This window comes from Lycorma delicatula, chromosome 4 (assembly GCF_047948215.1).
Source record: "Lycorma delicatula isolate Av1 chromosome 4, ASM4794821v1, whole genome shotgun sequence".
Classification (NCBI taxonomy): domain Eukaryota; kingdom Metazoa; phylum Arthropoda; class Insecta; order Hemiptera; family Fulgoridae; genus Lycorma; species Lycorma delicatula.
In genome coordinates, this window is record NC_134458.1 from 143184805 (window position 1) to 143205657 (window position 20853).

Below are 20853 nucleotides of genomic sequence, written 5' to 3' on the forward strand. Positions count from 1 at the left end.
AATGGCAACAAAAAAGGGAAAATTATTTTCAGATTATTTGGGTAAGCGATTTAATTTTTTTTTTTTAATCCTTCCATTACAGTGATACCACCAGGTAGTCTTCTACAAAAAAATCGATTCATTTTGTTAAATGTAAAGTTTGAACATACTTAAAAAAACACACAGTATATCTAATTGAGAATCCCATTTTTAAATGAAAGTCCTTAAAAAATATTAGAATTTAGAACTTTATGAGAAAAAGGATTATGTTCAGCTAAAGAAGGAAGACAAGTCAAAAATAGATGAAAGGCAAGTCGATACCTGTCTTACTACAATTTACTAAAGCAGAAAAATCAAAAATATATTTCCGTACTTTTTAAAATGCTTAAATTGTTCCTTTTTGTTCCATTAACAAATTATTCTTACCAACTTCTAAATTTTGCTTTACATCTTTATTCGTATCATAAACAAAATTTGTAGGGTAAAATTAAATTTGACACGTAAATTTGATAAAAATACAGAAGATTCCCCGATGGTGCATGCATAATTTAAAACAGTCTTCTAATAAATCAGGGGTATCTTTTTTCCCATGCTTTATTGTTATTACTTTGTTAGTTAAAAAAAATGTAATTTTATAGTGTGAAAATATAAAACTTTAAATTATATACAAACAAGGAAATACTTGGATAAAATAATTTTTATATCTGCAGTAATTAATAATGTAAGCAAGTAAAATTAATATTACAAATTTTCAAACATATTTAGCTGTTAATTTTCCTATCAAATTTTAATACATCTACTTTTAAAATTTTCACTCCTCAAAATATAACTTATCTCACTAAACAATTGACATTTATTTTGTTATGTTGATTCTGTTCATATTTATTATTTGTTACGCGAGGCTTTTCTAACGATAGGTATATTTATTTTTCGTGAATGTAATTGTTATTTAATTTACAACAGAACAGTAAGTAGTGTTGTTTTGCTATTATTTTTTCCGATGAGTCTGAAGAACCCCATTTACGGGGGGAGTGTCGGACTCGCTAACAAGTTCAGCTAGATGTTATTAAGAGAGCGTATGTGTGCCTGCGCCCTACCGACCAAACCTCATATCTCACCGATCCTCTCCTCCCGGGGTCGGGTTCACAATTAAGCATTGCTCGTCCCCGAGAAGTACCTTTGGGCTAGAGGGATCCAGTGCCTCCATCCTTCATCACCGACGCCCATCTACGCAAGCGCGGACGAAAAACGGTTCGACAGAGAGCTGTCTTTCACCCTCCTGTCACGTTCTTCCGTCTCAGTCTGAGGACTTTGTATTGTGGTACTCTCTACAATATCCATCTGGAAGCATCCATCAGTTCCCCTCTTCCCGGACTTTGGTTTGCAGGACCCCATTAAATGCTTCCGTATTATTCTTCTTACTAACTGGCTATTATGGAGCAAGTTTATTATTATAAGAAATTAGTGAAACTGAAATTTTATTTTCAGTAATCAGCTTGACTAGAATTTTATTTCTTTGAATGATGTATTATATATTTATAACGATAACGTTATGTTAACGATAATTACCAGTTAGGAAGAGGTTTAAAAAAACATTACAAAAATAATGAAATTAAGAGGGTGTTTTACATAAAAATTACCAAAAAACAAAGATTACACAGTTAATATTTTGAGATAGAAAATAATTCAATTCTGAAATCATGCTTACTATTTACTAAAAAAAAAATGACAATCAATGTTCCAAACGACATACTAAAAAAATACTAATCTGATGTTTGTTGCTTACAGAAATATAATTTTTTTTGCATTGTTAATTTTAGTGTTAATCAGTCTTTAATTACTCGTTTTAATTTTATTTATTAATTTTTAAATTACGATACATTCAAAGAAAAAGAGAATCGAATCTTTACTTACTTTATTCTAAATGTTTTTTTATCTTTTTCTTCATTGGTTTTCGTTTTAGGTCAATATTTATGAATCATACACATTTCGAGCTTCCCAAGCCCATCTTCGTGGTTATAAACACATTAAAAAAAATAATTATAATAAATGTAAGACTTTGGCAGATGTGTTAATAAAGTATAGAGGCCATTAAATAACTTTTTATTATTGTGCTTCGGGTATGATAATCTCATACCAAAATATAATCATTTCGAGGTAATATTTACAAAATGTTTTTCTTTGTCTCACAGTGAAAAATTATTTAAGGGTTCCCATATTTTATCAACACAGTATAATAATTAAAAGGAAATAGAATTACTAAAAAACGAAGTAAATAATTTTCTAGACGAACTAAAATCATTTAAAGATAGACATATATGTTAGCTTTAATATATTACAATAAAGTGACATTTCAAAAAAGAGGTTTAGAAAAAAGTAAGCAAAATTACCATAATTTAGTATAATAAAATAGTTAAGAATTAAAAAAATGTATAATAACAATTATCCATTTTAAAATCAATAAAATAATCACAAATTATACTGTTTCACATGGTAAAATTTACAAAAAAATAATTTTTTTTTTCAATTCTAAAATCTATGATAGAGATGAAATTTTACTAATTTTTGAAAATTTTACTTTGCTCAGGAAAATTTATTCTTGGTTTTTATTTATTTTATTTTTATAAAAAGTTCTACGAAAATTCCTTGCAATACACTTTAAACAGTTATTATTTAGGCAAATTATTATCTAGTTATAAACTATATAGACTAATAAATTAGCAGTCAAACACATATAACAAATATATTTTCCATTACGAACTAGAAAAGTTAACATACCAAAAAAGGAAATAATTATGTTTTAGTTTATTCTTAGATTAAAAATTTTACAGTTTAAAATAATAATACAATTTTTATGTTAAGTATTATAAAAATGTTGAAAAAAATTGGTTGTACCCGTTTTAATCATTGAAAGGTTAGGAGTGGGAGTTACAGGTAGAAAAAATTACACTTTTACTGTTTGTTTAGTTTTATATAAAATAATTTCCGTAAAGAAATTAATTTTTATGAAATAAGTAAATGATTAGATTTAGCTCTAATCAAAAGGATTCAATTAAATAGAAAAAATAATAACACATGAATTAGAACAAAAATTTCGTTTAAAAAAAAGTACTTTCTTTGTGGCTATTAATATCCTAAGATTACCTTTTTTGCTTTAATTTAAAAAAATAAATATTTTCTAAGAAATCACTATAAAATATCTGATTTGTATTAAACAAAAACGTACTAATTTACATATATAACCTTTCATTTACTGTATGCAAATAAACAAAAGTATCATAATTTATTCAAAAATACGGTTCAAAACTGTTTTTATAAAAATATTTTTTCTACGCAAAAATTGTAACGTTTGAATTACGCGGCTGGAACATGTATGATTAAAAAATTCGTAATGAAAATTATTTCATACAGATACAGGTGTTCAACCAATCAAAAATTTACTTTTTTCAACTACTGACCAATCAGAAGCGGGTATTGTTTAATGAATCAGATATTTTTTGATTTTAATTTTAATCCATTTTAGTAATTAGAAAAATTAATTTGAGAGTACACCAATAGGTAAATTATGTTTCTATATTACACTGTTTATCCTTTTGTTAATTGTGTCGGATTCTGAGAAAGAAATGTCTTTAACACTGACCAGTATTAAAGGAAAGAATGTAGAAAAGACTTATGACTTTTGTCACAGAAATGTATTGTTTAAAGTATTTCTTGAAAAATTAATATAATATTCTATAAACAATGTATTATATCATTGTTTTAAATCGATAATCCCAGTATTTTCTCTTATAATCCCAGTTTACTACTCTCGCCAAGGCTCGTGTCGTAACTTCGCACTCGTGCATCAATGGCTATCATTATAGGTTCGTTACATAATGTACTATTATTAAACGTACCTGTTATAATTTGTTAATTTCAACTATTTTTTCTAAGACAAAACTTATAAAAAGTGTTGTTTGATGTATATTGATTTTCATATTTTTGTAAAAATTTTAATATCCTAAAACGAACCCATGTATTATTGATAATTATTTAATCTATTAAAATATTTAACCAATTACTTTTCTAAAAAAAAATAGTTTAACATAGAATTTACCAAAATCAATAAACAAAAACTTTTAAGAAAAAGATGTATGTGTTAATGTATTTAAAACGTTAAAATATATGGTAATATTTCTTATTTGATTTCTTTCATGAAAAGATAAAAAAAATGTTTGATTTTTGTTTTCGAGTAACATAACCTGTATTGGTAAAAAAAAAAAAAAAAAAATAACTTAGTTTTGTCAAAACAGAGATTTAATAAAATGGGTTATTTAATTTGTTTAATGGTGATCTTTAAATAATTACACTTTTTACAATATCCAGTTTCGTTAATTAAAATGTAGATTTTACTTGTTTTTACGTGATATTTATTAAATTAAAATTTATCAAGTTCTGTAGATAATAATTTTATACATTAAAAACACACCCTTTAATACAATCATAGTTCTTTTTAAAAAATAAAAATTTATATATAAAAGTGGATGGAACAAATGTATGATGATTGAAATAACGGCAAGGGTGAAATAACGAAAGTTATTAACCTTAAAATACTTTGACATTTTCATTCAAAATGTTATTAACCTCGCCAAATCCGAGTACGTTTCAAATGAACACAATGATATTAAAATTCCAAATATAAAAAATTGTTTTAAGAAGAGAAATTTTCCTTCAAAGGAAATCATTTTAAAAGATCCAACTAAACATCTACACATCGCTTTAGTATTTTAAACTAAATACTTCTTCTCGAGTAAATATAATTATATAATTTCAATTATGTATGATTAAATTGACTTAAATCACTTAATTTTCGTTATTTTTATTGTTTTGCATAGTTCTTAGTAAATCACTAGTTTATTGGTTTGGGTATTTTTAAAAAATAAAAACAAATACCAGCATTTGTTTTTTTAAAATAAAAATTAAGGAGTTGTATTTTATTTAATATAAAATGTTTAAAATATTTTGGCATTTTCTTATTTAATTTAACTTTTAAAAAAGAAATAAGTACAATTGTAAATCTATTTTCGATTCAAGTTATAGGATTACAGATTAGATTGAAGGCCTTTCAAACGGTAACAGGTAGTAAAATAAAATTACGGAATACATATGTTTATTTGTAAGAGATTTTAGTAAAAGATAAGATTTTAAATTCCTTCTTAAGTATAGTATTCAAAAGAATTTCAAGGAATTATTAAATAAAAGTGCAAAGCAAACATAATATTTTTCCCTGCAAGAGACAATAGACTTGTAATTTGTACTCTGCTATAAACCAATATATTTATACCTGCTTTTGTTTTCAAACAGGGTTTATTTTGAATTGAAAAGTGTAGTCATAAAGGAAAAATTAATAATTGTAATAACTAAATATAATACTTTTACTTAAGAAACCACTACTATGTATTGTAACTTTAAAAGAGTATACCTGCTTTAATTTCCAAATAGTCTTAATACTGTAAATAGATTCATGACCAGAACCAATGAAACAACAAAGAATAATTTTTAATAAAATTTATATAATAAGGAAAAATGAATAATTGCAAGTTTTATATTTCGGTTTTGGTGTAAACAATTAGTGTTTTTACTGTGCTGTTAGTCTTTATAAATTTTGAACATAGCTTACCATCTACTAAACTTTGAAAAACCGTTGTGAGATTCTCTCAGCCGTCCTTCATTCCCCTGTTAATGTCGTCAAATGGTAAACTCAAGGTATTCATATTTCTATAAAATTTGTATCACCATTTGCCAGATTTTCATTATTTTAAAGATAATAAAATGCTCCTACACAATTTTAACGTAACTATCATGTTACGTTAATGTTAATTAAATATGTTCCTAATCTCTATGTTGAGTACTGTTTACCTTTCTTAGTTTCATTCTTTTATTATATGTTAACGCGTTTCGGAATAATTTCATTGTCAAAACATATCGTATTCCAGTAAAATAAGTTATTGGTACAAGTTATTATTAGTACAATTTGTTTACTGTACGTAGAGTACAATAACTTGTCCCCCTGGCTGTGCTATGCTTTGTTGTGGATCCGGCCCGGTGGGTAGGATGGGAAAAAAACGTTTTGACAATGGAATTATTCCAAAACGCTACAACATATAATAAAAGAATGAAGCTAAGAAAGGTAAACAGTACTCAACATAGAAATCATAGTGTTTTTAACAGAAAATATAATAATAATTATCTGAGTAACAATGTTTCTAATCTGTGAAAAGGGTTATTATTGTCATTTTTTTCTAATTAAACTATGATATTCAAACAATATATATATATGTATTGTGGTTCCCTAATCGGGACCGACTTTAAATACACGATTTGGGAGACAAAACTAATAAAAATTAAATAAAGTAATGGTATTTAAATGATGCTAACATAATAAATGTATAAACTCTGTACAGTAAAATAACAATTTAAAAGCAAAATACTTGGATACACATTCAAGTACTACACATAAAACGAAGTATGCAAAAAAATTAAGTTTGTATAAGAATGTATTGTATAAGTAGTATTTAAAAACTCATCTACTGATAAATGCTGATTATGTAAAACGAAATCGTTCAATTTTAAATAAATTGATCTGAGAATTTATTTTTACTCACCAGGAAATTTGTTAAACCTTGAAAATATAGTTTAATAAGGTCCTCTCTTGTAGTCCGAAGAATTATCGTGTATTGGCTGGTTTGAGAGAAATGAATATTATTTTTTTTAAATAATGAAAAATAAAATTGCAGAAAATTTTTGTGAATACAACTCACGGTGGTGTCGGGGAACCGCCATTAATTTAACAAAAATTTTTGTAAAAAACACATAAATGTTTTATATATATGTATACAGGTGTCCATAAAGTCTTTCCATGTTTACAAAAGTTTATTAAAAAATTATTACGGTTACAGCTGTGTGGAAAAAGAAAGAAAAAATTATCAAGCTTTTTTTATATTGATTTGTTGCAGGTAGTGGCAGAGTAGATGGCACTGTGATCAATTTTGTTTATAGAATCCAGGAGAAAGCGCAATGTGTGTTGTGATATCACGAGTCAGAAATCGCCGATTACTGTGCGGCCAAATTTTAAAAGGGAATATGGGCGACCAGCACCTGATAGCAAAAGTATCGTTGTGTGGTATGCAAAGTTTAAGGAGAGTGGAAGTGTACTCGAACTTCCGCGGACAGGGCGGCCATCCGTTAGTGAAGAAAAGGTTGAGGTTGTGCAGCAAGTATTTCTACATTAGCCCCTCTAGATCTACCCGTCGTGCATCTCGTGAACTAAGGATTCCCCGGTCAACAGTGCACAAAATTTTACACAACAAAGTAAGGTTGTACGCGTATAAAATTCAGATATTACATATACAGCCAGATGACGGTCCTCCTCGTGTTGCCTTCACGACCGACAGCGGATTGATAACGATGCGAGTACCTGCAGCGTTATGTTTTTCAGACGAGGCTACATTCCACACCTCAGGGAAAGTAAATAGGCATAATGTGAGAATATGGGGCTCAGAAAATCTGTACTTTACCAGAGAAAAAGTTAGGGTGTGCTTGCGTATTATTCTAAATTCTTAATAAAGTAACATAGATTAAACCTTTAAATGATATACTTACTTATGATTAAATGTGGTTTAATTACTTAATGGTATAATTATAATAATAAAAATTCTGTTTCTGAAATTCGGCATATATGTACATATATATTTTAAAATCAATATTTTTATGAATCATACTCCTCTGTACTATATACAAATGGTTTTATTTTATTAGATCAACCAAAGTACAGAATAAATAAAATAGGATGACACCTTCTTCCATTATGCATGCAGGAGCACTTTCGCGATTTACTCGGATCATCAGCTGTATTATATATACATATATTCATCTCAAATTACATTACAAACTTCGTAATTATATCGTATAATCATGCATATATGTATATCGTATATATATATCATGCATTTATTTATTTAAAATTTAAATCTTTTTATTTTTTTTAATTTTAAACTTCTATTCAGTTAAATTAAAATTAACATTAAATTGTTAGTAATAAAAAAATATAGAAAATAAAGGTTTTAAATAAAATAAATAAATGCATGATATATTATTATATTTTACGAAGTTTTTAATGTAACTTGAGATGAATGTATCAATATATAATGCAGCTGATGATGCGAGTAAATCTTTAAAGTGCTCCTTCATATGTAGTGGAGTAAGGTAAGTCTTCCTACTTTATTTAGTCCGTGCATTGGTTGATCTAATAAAATAAATATACATATATATATAATATTATGTTTTATATATATAAATTTAATATTCATAAAAAAAAACCAACCAATAATGAAATATAATTTTCTTGAAATCTAATGGTAGGGTTAAAATTAAATGAAAAGTGTATGATTTTTTTTCAGTTTTGTTCATTAAAATCAATTTCGTGTTTAAAGAAATTCTGCAAATTTATTTTTAGACAGATAAACATGGGTAAACATACTTTCCTAGTAATTCTAGATAATTATCTGAATAAACCCCATTTCGAATTTTCTTTTAAAATTTAAGATTTTACAAAAAATGTAATTAGGCATTTTCAAAGAATATTTCATTGTATATCAAAATAATATAAATTTTGATATGCGAGTATACATATTTCTTAATATAATATTTTTCCTTACTACTTACGAGAATTCCATTTTTATCTAATTGATTTTTTTTTTTTTAATTTGTAATGGATTTTTAGAACTTTTAACTTTCTATCAACCAAACAATTACAGAAAATTTAATAACTTACTTTTTCTTTTATCTCTGTAACCTTTATGGTTGAATTTACCGCCTCTTATGTATGATGTCGATGTAACAGAATGCATTGGATTTGATGGCCTTCTAAAAGCTGGAGGACTTCCATGTCTTCTTGCCCACCACCTGCGACATTTTTTATTTAGTTCTGCCCTCACTTCTCCATTCATAAAACAATAGAGAAGAGCAACAAAAAATCCCTGAAAAGAAACACATTATTATTAAATATTTTATGTTTGTTAGCTTATAATTTTTTTTAAACATCTGTTTTGAATTCGTATATATTTTTTTCTCCCTTCCAAATATGCATACATAAACATACAATTAAAGATCATACATAATGCAAGTACAAAAAGATGAAGTAACATAAATTTAACCTTAAAATGACTTATGATTAAATGTGAAATTTAATTACTTAATGGTTTAATTAAAATAATAAAAATCTGTTTCTGAAATTCGGAATAAATGTAGAAAATAATAAGTGAAAAAAAGTATTTTAATTATATTTATGATAAATTTACGTAATATTCAATTTTTCAGCTTAATGATTTAAGATTTTCCTGTAGTCTACTTAAATCTAAAAAAAATATATCAAACCTAGCAATGAGGTCGCTAAATTTCCCTATTTGTATGTGCTTAAATTTCAGTGTTCTATATGTCTAAACTTTTATGGAATAATTTTAAAAAAATTAAAATTTATAAGTCTAAACCCAAAATTAGATTCTGATAAAAAGATTTCATTTCAATTTTTAATTGAATTCCGTTAAATGTAACTCAGATAACAAAAGTTAAAAAAAAGGTATTTAAAAAATACCCTTAAATTCACCTTATAAGATATCTCTTTAAAAGAAACATTTTCATGTTGAACAGTAATCCCAGTAAAAGCTAATTACTTCTATACGGACTTCAATATTAGGCAGTGGATACTTGTGCTCTGGGGATTGGGATTCAATTAACCACAAGTCTCAGGAATGGTTGGTCTGAGTTTGTGCAAGATTACACCTCATTTATATGTCATAATATCATCCTCATCTCACTGGGCCAGGGGAATTGCTTATTTTTCACTAGTCAGATTGCAACTTACGTATACGTATTAAGAAAATAAAAAATAAAGTTGAACAATAAATATTTAGAACGAAATTTGTTTTTATTGATAGTGATTGTTAAAAATGATTTTAATTAACAAAGTGGTTCTCTTTTGACTTCTCGATTAGTAAGGTGTTTTTTTTTATGTTTTTTCCAACTCAATCAGTGGTCTAATTTCGATGATTTTTCTTTTTTTAGACAAAGTTTTAATGGTAATTCCGTTGAAAAGTAGAACTTTATAACAGCATAGATAAAAATTTAAACGTATTTCTGGTATAGCTGTTATTGCATAAAATTAAATTTTTTTTATCATAGTGTTTATACAATATTGATATTCAAAGTATTTTTACAATTCAAGAAAGTTGGTTTATTAAATGACAATACATCTACTGTATTCCATATAAAAAAATAATCCTATTTTATTTGTAATTTTCGTTAACAATACAGCTGCCAATCTAAAACCAGTTATCAATGAAAAGTCTAGTAACACCTTTCCGAACGAACATTCTTATTCTTCTTCTACTATGTGTTTTTTCAATTATAAAAAAGTTAGCTTTTCCGCCATTTTCGGGTCTTAATTTGATTGACAAAATTGTATTTCTATATTTTATGCATTTTAGTAAACCTTACTAATGCATGTGAACCAACTTGATTGCTTTATCGTTATTGCGTAATGACTATTACAAAAATTTAATCTTACCGGCATTCTTGTATTTTTGTAATCTTATTATGATGGTTAATACGAAATTAAATTTTGAGACATAAAGTGTTCACAAATATACATATTGAATTTATTAACGAACTATTAGTTCGTTGAATATATAATATAAATAAGACGCCGAGAACATTTTATTTTTTCCAGTTATTCTATTTGGAACAGGTACTGTTACTACCAAAATTATAAAATTAATTTATGGTTTTTTACGTGAATTGTTACGAATAATCAATTATATGCTTGCCCCTAGATATTGACGAATTGGATTAAGCAATGATGCATTGTCTTTTTTAGTATGATGTTAAATATTACAGATAAGCACATGACTTCTCTGTTTCATGATTCACTTTGTATTATTCATCTAAAATAAGATGATTCATTCAAAGACAAATAAAATTATCTTGTGGCCAACTCTATTTATCCATTATCCTCTGTGATTTTAATCTGTTTTTAAACGGGTAAAGTTGTTTGTGTAATAATTTAAAGGAAATGAATATTTCACATCCCCTTTGACTAAAAACTATTTAATAACAAATGATTCAAATTTATTTAAGTGAACTGTATATTTGAAATTTCACCTTCTATTACTGCTATAGTATCTAGTCTGTTTTGAAAAATCGTATGAAAACAATACTCTAATGTAGGATAAAAAATTGTAGCAGCAATACTGTGAACCATTTCTTGATTTGGCATTTCTATTATAGCTTCAGTATTCTTCTTTTATTTTGTAGAACAAAAATTTCATATCGCTTTCTCCTGACGAAATCATAAGTAAATGATGTATGAACTTATCACACGAGAGAGTGGACAGCCATTCAATGATGACCCCTCCCCGACTAAAGCAAACAGCAATTGATTATAATGAAAATAAACGTCCATGTTAATAACGTCATTGTCAAGTCGAATCATCGTGGATGACAAGGCCTTAAATATACTTTGCCCAACATTCCGACACGTACATGTCTGTTCAGATTCCATAAGCCCTTTGCAAGCGATTAGTGACATGTACTCGAGGCACCTTGTTTTCTGTGATATACAGTCTGTTATCTCTGGAATTACTCGGCGTAATACAACCGTGAGCTTTTGCTAGATCCCTAGTGATATTGAAATTACAGGCTATGAGCGAGCTGATCGTACGGCAAAAGAAACCTGTTTGCACCCTTATTTCACTAATCTGTTTCTGAATAGGGTTATTCGTGATGACTGACAAACTGATTGGAATGATACCATCAACAATAAACTTCATCCAATTAAGAACACTGTATCTCCATGGAGCTCCTTATGCAGGAATAACAGTCGACAGGAGATTATTATTTGTCGTTTGCGAATAGGCCACAATCAACTTACTCAAAGACATCTCATGAATCAGACCGATGCACCTGTCTGTGCTCGCTGCGACTGTCACCATATTCTTGTGGACTGTGTCTGTTATGCGGTATTGGCTCGGAAATTTAAACTAGGGCTAACATCCGAAATATCTTATGCAACAATGTATGTGTGTTTTCGAATGTCTTACGATTTGGTAAGGCTGTGGATATGGATTCAAAAATTTATTTATTCATATCTTTTTCATTTATTATTATTATTATTTTTGCCTATTTATGCAATGAGGAGTATGCCAGATGATAATTTTGTGCTTTTAAGTCACACTTTTTATGTTATATTTTATTGTGATTTTATTTTTATTTTTGCATACGTTATAGGCGTTTTCCATTTATTCTGTGTTTCTTTATATTACTCTTGTTCAGATTTTAAACTAATTTTTGATCGTTAATATTTAATAAATATTTATTATACAAATATCATCTTCGGGCGCTGATGACGACACTTCCTTGTGCGCCGAGGAAAAAAAAACACGGATGACACCCCCTTACCGATCTGGGATGAATAATAGAGCGAGTATTGAATTGATTATCTGAGTTGTTATAAATATAGTTTTTTGTTGTATTGTTTTATTTACATTAGTTTCTCAAATAACGAAACTATAAGTAAATTGTATAAAGCAACAATAAGTGAAATAGAGATATCCAGTGATATCTCCCAAGGCAATACAATAAAAGGTTGAACAAAGAATAATACAATTAAAAGTAAAATGGATAAAATATAACTAAAAATCCACACAAAGTACACATAAATCAACAGGTAATGAAACAGACCAAAAAGGATTAATGGTCAACACAACAGTTAGATTGTTAATAAAACAAAGAAAGCACAATATTCACTGCACAACAGTCTCAAGATCCACTACATGCAACCTTTTCTGCTTATTCCTTATTCTGCTACCTTACTCCTTACTTTCTTATTTATCTAAATTTTATTTCATATAAAGAAGAATTATAACGTTTCCACATTGATTGATAAAGACAACAAAATTCTATAAAGTTAATCCTACAGTAAAGTATTTTATTTTAAGAACTCATAGAAGATAAAATAAACTCATAAAAACGAATGAAAATACAATTCTACACTAATAACAAACAGGATTATAAAATAATTTTGAAAATATCCCCTTCTATAAAGAAAATCCTCATTTATAAAATTAAATTTAAAACCTTTCAAAAAATTATCTGTAAATTAAAATAATAAAAGATTTCATAAAACTCCTCTTCTTTTGGAAAATAATACAATGGTTTTAAAAGGTGAAACCTGATAAAACTACATTTACATAAAAAAAAAGAAATATAATATTAAACATTTAAAATTAACGTTACAAAATTTGTAAAAAATTAATCGCTATTGGTGAGGAGTACATTTATAATTTTTTTTTTTGTATTTTTAGCTTCATTAAAGATTGTGAAATTAAGATTTTCAATAAGCTTAATATCTTTTTGATTCGTTAAATCTCATCGGATTTAAAAACATCATTTAACCGTTCATCAATTAAAAAATAATAATTAAAACGAAGGACCACAAGAACATATAAATTTAACAACACATGAATACATTTCAGACTTAACTTTATAAAACAATCCTTTATATATAAAAAAAATAAATTGCAATTGTAAATATAAAAAAACAATTTTTTTTTTTTTACTTCTGCATTTCTTAAGGCAACCAAGAGAAGCCCACTTTTAATAAATATTGTCAAAAAATATATCCACAGAACTCTCATAAAACTATAACAACCCTAACGTATTCAATCGGTTATAACAGCACACTAGATGATATAATTCTACAAAACAAATATACTATTTTAGAATTTATACGAATATGAATATTTTAAAATCTTAAAAAAAATAACTCCCCCACAAAAAAAAAACAACAGGATATAATGCAATACAAAGATTATATGAAACAAAATATTATAATATAGATCACAATCAATTTACAAACACAATGTCGCCTGAAAATTGAACCATTCTCTGTATTGGGGGAAAAAAGATGCAAATTCAAAATTCAATGACATTTTAAAAGCTTTTCATAACAATACAAATTTATGATTAAAAATACTTTTATTAAAAATTATTTTTATTTCTTAATGCGAAAACGTAATATTATTTTTATAATATTTATGCATATATAGAGCATGCATACATAAATTATGTAACCATATTTATTAATTCTATTTTTTTCTCTCCCTTTTTCATATGTATGAAAAATATTAATACTATTTATAATTAATATTTGCTAGTCAGCAAATATTATTTGCCTCTCCATGATAGAAGTATACAGAAATATACTATATTTGCGTAGAATATAAGTTATCTTTTTTCCATAAGTATGTGGAAATAAGATTTTCCATATATTTTTACAAAAATATTACTGAAGCAAATAACTGTCTTGATGTTAATTGAAAATTTTTTAAACAGTTCCTACCCACGGCTTTGCACGCATACTTATAACGATGTTGTCTGTAAAAAAAAAGGTAGTTTTTTCTATAAAAAAATAAAAAAAATCATCGAAATCGATGCAGCAGTACTCGCGAAATAAAGAAATTTACTCGTTTCTGAAACTGATAAATTTCTTTAAAAGAAAATTGCAAAAAATTCTCATTTTCAAAAAATGTAAATATCGGTTTTTTAGGTAGATTTCATAAGAAGCTACCTATTTTAATGGGTTCCATGATTCGACTTCCAGAAAATGTCGACATATCTTCGCGTTTCATACCCCCAAGACCCCAAAACCACAGTTAGCTCAAAAGTTATATATATATTTCACTTTCTTGCGGACACGATCACTGCCGTAATTTTGCACCAATCACTTTCAAACTGTTCCGTAAAAAAACTCGACCCAAAATCTAGGTCGAGTTTGTTAACGGCCAAAATCGGACTATGGGGGTGGAAACGACGGGGCTTTTTCGTAAAAACAAAATATTGCTAAAACACTTTTTTTTAAGTAAAATCTCGAATAGGTTTAAAATTCCTAATATTCTTTGGATAAGAGCCTAAACCTTACGTAAGTAAAGTTTTTGATATCACCAACCATTGGCTCAGGAAATGAAATGAGGTTTTGAAGACAAAAAAAATCATATCTCCCTTAATAGGTACAGTATCGCATCGGTTTAAATTGCTCGTTAGTCGTCCAAACATTACCTAAAACTTCTGTCTGAAACAATTTTTGATATGACCAACCCTTACGGCAAGGCATGACCAAAATATTGTAAGATGGGCTTCTCGTATGCTAAATATGTGAAACTTTTTTCACATGCAACCATTGTCGTTTTGAGTAAATTTGAAGTTTTTCTTAACTTTTATCCTCTACTTAGCACCGGTGAAATCTACCTCCACATTCCGGCGTGCCGAAAGGGATTTTTTTGCAGCTTATTTGTTCCTCTATTAAAAAAAAACAATAAAAAAAATAATTTCCATAGTAACCACTTTATTTTCTCACTATATTTTAATAAACGTAATCGCAAAATTTGAGGTTGGGTTGGAAAATTTTATATATGTATATATATATATATATATAAGATCTTTTTAATGAAATGATAAACACTTTCAGAGTACTAGGTAATTACAAAAAATAATAAAGGAAGCGTATAATAAGGCTCTTTTATTTAGGCCGAAATAATATGCTATTCAATACGAAAGTAACTTAATTGTTTAGTTTTATGGAAGTGGATAGATATTGTTAATTTTTTTTATATAATACATTTATTAATTATCTATAGATATAACATAGAAATTTCGACATATTTTTGATCTTTCATAAAGAAGATGTGGCAATTGATAGATTATAAAAGTATTTTCGTATCCTAAAACCTCCTACTGATATTTTGAAAGAATCCTAAGATTAAATTTTAAGCCTTTTATGCATGAAGCTTGCTTAAAACTAAGCTTTAAATTACTGACAACGAACAATATTTTAATTTTAAAATTTGTATAAAATTTTTTACATTCCAAAATTATTATTAATTTTTTCTAATAAATCGTTTTTTAACTGGTAAATTTTTTCAAAACAACGTTTTTTTAAAGGGTAATAGCAATTCTGTAATATCACATAACTCAGAGATTCATCTTTTATTTTTAAGGTATACTGTATTTTAAAGGTTATGTTAATTTAATGTAAACGTTTTTGGTGTATTTAATCTTGGCCTACATTAATCGCATTTTTCCAGTGTATTGGTAGTATGGTGATCGATTTGATAAAACAACAAAAGATCCAACCGGCGGCCCGGCCCGGCATGCCGGACGTACAGCCGGCAGGCGGGAAGGTCCGTTTGAGTTTAAAGGACCCGCCACTGCATTGAGCCATGCTTAATTGCTGTTCCAATGCAGTGGTGTAGGGGAAATTGTTTAAACACACTGTTTAGGTTTAAAAATACAACAATCTGAACAATACGTGGAGGGGGAAGCCTGTAGATAGATTCTGAGAGGTATTTTTTTCCCAGTAGAAATTTGTTAAAAACTTTTATAATTGGACGAAAACTAGAAGATAATATTACTTACCTTCGGACATCTATTCAGTTTACGCGCTCAGTTACTAAAGCTTGACCTTTGCTGCGCTCTATCAACTAAACTGGTACCTATTACCTTCTCCTGGCTAAACAACAAACTGTAATACTATTTTTCCCGTCAATATTTCGTAAATTTGAGAAGGCATATCTAACATTATTTGTATATTTATTTTTATCTCATTACAAAAAATTAACAGAAAAAATAATTAAAAAATATAGAAACAAGATTAATTTTTCGTTTTCAGTTTTTTCATGCAGAAGTTAAAAAATAGCTTATAACTTGTAAAAATGAATTTTTTGTTGTCATATAATTAGTTGATCATTTAAAAATTTAACAGATTATTTTTTATAGAATTTTTTTTGTTTTCATATAACTAGCTGATCATTTTAAAATTTTTACACATATTAATTTAAAAATTTTTGTTATAAACATAATTATATTTAAATGACTTTTTTTAAATGTAATTTGAATAAAACTATAAATATTTTGTTGATCTCTAAAAAAAAAGATCAGAAAGAAATATTAAAACGAAACACACCAGGTTAAAAATTTAATCCACTTGAATCACACTCAGTTGGTTTCTATTAAATTATTTAAAAACATTTAAGAAAATTGTAAACAAACTATTTTTATCGTGAAAGTTGTTAAAGAAGACTCCCCAAACACATCTAAATGTGTTTTGTAATTTTTTATGGTGCCTGCCATGACTGTGTATACTTTATTTGACCTATTTTATTTAACAAACAACAAAGCTGAAAATTTTTATTACTAAAAAAAAATACAACTTCTTCCTGAACAAACTAGTCAAGTTAATTATGAAAAAAAAAATTAGTTAAAATTAGATATCATACGTTAATCAATGGTAATCATTAATTTTAATTAGATATTGTTTATGTTATTTAAATTGGAATCAAAATGGTCTGAACTGGAATCAAATGGTTCAAATTCCCGTTAAGAAGAGAAGATGCAATGTATATTATGCATTATTGTTTTTTTTTAGTACGGGGCACAAAAATCAAAGTAGTCCCGAACATTTTTCTATGAATGGCACGTGCTGTACCATCTAGTGTTCCTCTCTACTTTTACCCCTCTCTTTTACTGTTTAGCCTCCGGAACCACCGTAAGGTATTACTTCAGAGGTTGAATAAGGATGATATGAATGTAAACGAAGTGTAGTCTCAACTTGTGTATTAAAGATCAACCAGTGTGGATTTAAAATATTAATATATATTTATAACAAGTGAGAGTCAATTCTATTGCTTTATTCCTAAGCAACAATCAGTATACTAAAACTAGTTGAGAAATTTGTTGTTGAACACGTTTTAAGCATTTACGCGGTTCCAGTCCCAAATCACGGGGTTATAGAACATTCCTCAACACAGGTTTTCAGAAATTCATTTAAAAATATATTATATAACTAGATTTTCTTTTCCAAATGTCGATATTTTTATTAAGTCTAACGTAAATTAGATCTAAGCTATGTCATGTTGACAACAAATTAATAATTTCGGGATACACCAAATAAAATTTAAAAACTCTAATCTAATAAGCCAATCATTTCTTTATAAAACTGTTTTTATTTCATTAAAATCGGTTTTAAAACGACGGAGATATTTTTAACCATGCAAAAAATGTTTTTCGCTTATGAATATCTTAGTCAGGTGCTTTACATTATCTGTTCCAGTTTTTCTTATGTCTGTGATACATGTAAAGTAGGTTAGATAAAAAGGCATAAATTAGAGATTCTTTTTATCAGCGTAATAGTAGTTTATATACATAGTAAGTAACTATGGTGAACAGAATTACAACGTTACTTGTGGGCCTGAATGTCGACTTTGTTTCGCTATGTTTTGCATCCTGACACAGAACTATGTAATTGGTTTAATAAAAAAGAGTCAACGGGAAATCACTTCACTCCTCTTTTTAAATATTAAGTCTGGTATTGGATGAATATTATTCTTAAGGATGGATATTTATCTTATTAATTCATATTAGGTCTTCCGTAACTGTGACAACTATGGCGTTATTATTTGTATATTGACCGTAATTAAAAGGAAATGAAACATTAATAAAATTTATAATTTTAAAAGTTAACCCGTTAATATCGAGAACGATTGCAAAAACAAACAGAAAAATAACCGGATTGAGAGAGCTGGAAAGAAAAGAGGAGAGAAGTGATAAGCAGAGAAAATTAATTGTGGTGACTACAAATTTTCAGTTGGAGTAATTCACATTCAATGTAAATTCTAAATGCAACATCAATACATAAATGCAATGTATACATAGAAATGTAAATATTCTACCTATCTTAACAATGAGATAACAGTAATTTCTTAATTATTTAATAATTTCTATAATTTAATTTAATAATAAAGCTAAAAACATAACCAACTTAAATTACATTATTTAATAATAATAGTAACAACAGTAAAAAAAGGAATAGAAAACCGTTATAAATTGGAATACGTTTTGTTTTACCCATACCAAAACATAAATGCTGAGTAATATAAACAGTTGTTGGTAAATTTCAGTGTAAAATTACTTTGGGCAATATTCAACAAATGACGTCAATGTAACCAATTATCTCTCACGGGCAATTGTATCAATTTGGATAAAAGTACCTCATTTCATTTATTTTAAAATATATATACTAATTATTTGATGTACATATGGTCTAATGTTTAACTTTTACCAAATTATAGATTATTTAAAAAAAATTGTTTATATAAGATCATATCGTTTACAAGCTAACCATAGGGAATAAATCAATTGTTTATATTAACTTAAAATTTAGAAACAATTAATTTTTATTTATACTTTCAGAAAAGGGCCTTGCAGTGATATTTATGAGCGTTTATTTTAAAGATATTTTAATTAACCAGAAAATTTACTTTTATTCAATAACTCAAATGGAATTTTAAAGTTTCTAATTTTAAAACGTGAAGGGTGTTCCTCATGTTTTGTGGGGTTATGTTCCCAATCAAAATTTGTTTATAGAGAACCACGCCCAAGTATGATACTCGTAATCAGAATTTGGCAAAGTTCTGTATTTCACAAAAAAAAAAAGAAAGAGCACACCTGCATAAATACTACATATTTTCGTTCCCCCTTTGTCAGGATCTCTTTGAAAACAGAATTTTATGAAAATTTAAGTTTTCTTTAAAATGTAAAACGATTGCAAACCATGCTTTCCGTTAATGAATATGGTGATAATTTCTAATTCAGGACAGTATTTTTTTCAGATTAATTATGCTATACTGCAAATTAAGCCTAAGAATTATTGTTCCAAGTTACATTTCCTTGATTGACCTATAATAAACTATTTTGTGATTGTTACACATTACTTAAATTATTAAAAAATTTTAATTCTTTTAGAATTTTCCGTTTAGGCAGAATTGAAATGAAGAATACATTTTTTTTATTTCTTTATTTTCACACTTGACTGAGAATTTCCTTTGCAAAATCAAAACAGTAATTTTTTTACGTTTATTTGGATAAAATGTCTTTAGGAGCCTAGTCCAAGAGGCTTGGCTTAGATTTTAAATCAAAATAAACCCTGATTCATCAGATGAAGGCGAATTAATAAATTCTGAAATAGGAATTTTAAATTTACGCCTACAATAATTTCTTTAATGAAATAATTAGATAAAATAAAAAAAACAAATTATAAATTGCTGTTTTGATTCAATAACAGATAAATATTTCATTAAATAAAAAAAATCATAAATCGTAAGTTGAACTGAAATCAGGTGGTTTAATGTTTAAGAAAGGTAGTTTAGTGGTGCTATCTACCGAGTGAAAATAGAAACTAGATGTTTGAAAAACAGTATGGATATTTGTAAACAACATACAGAGTGTAGCAAATTTGATGAAATGATAAAAGTAACCTTTAAAGGATAATACATTCTAGAAAAACATATATTCACTAAAATCCTTTTTACTTTTAACGTTACTTTGATAAATTATTCCCTATTAAATGAAGTGTGCGTAACAGTTTATGATTTTTCACCACCGGCATAACCTAAATACAACACGAAGAAGAGATAAAAGATAGTTTAAAAACTTCGTCATTTTGTTTATAATATTTAAAATTAAACCAAACTGTCGTATTCGTTAAGTGTAAGAATTTCATTTCGTAAAATACCAAAATAAGAAGTAAAATCGGTTAGTTAGTGCTGCTACCTATCGAGGCAAAATAAAACTAAACGGTATTAAAACGAGGGAGCTATTATTTTTTGTGAATTTTTATTATTTAGAGATGGAATTTCATTTTAAAATTCATTAAAATACTAGGAAAATTCCGATTACACCTATGGTAGAATTTCAGCAAATTTCCATCTCAGAAAAATCCATAATCGC

The 20853-nt window shown here is 27.2% G+C and overlaps 1 protein-coding gene across 2 annotated transcripts in view; it reads right to left on the reverse strand.

Annotated features, from left to right (window-relative positions):
* LOC142322950 (parathyroid hormone/parathyroid hormone-related peptide receptor-like) overlaps positions 1 to 20853 on the reverse strand; it is a 952038-nt gene that overhangs the window by 13525 nt on the left and 917660 nt on the right. The window contains exons 12-13 of one of the 2 annotated variants that reach the window (XM_075362046.1): positions 8792 to 8996; positions 1884 to 1987 (exon numbers count right to left, since the gene is read on the reverse strand). In XM_075362046.1, the coding sequence (XP_075218161.1) occupies positions 1944 to 1987; positions 8792 to 8996 (249 nt within the window). In that variant the 3' untranslated portion in view covers positions 1884 to 1943. Of the gene's footprint in view, positions 1 to 1883; positions 1988 to 8791; positions 8997 to 20853 lie in introns of those variants that run through there. The other variant, XM_075362045.1, reaches the window with a different exon arrangement.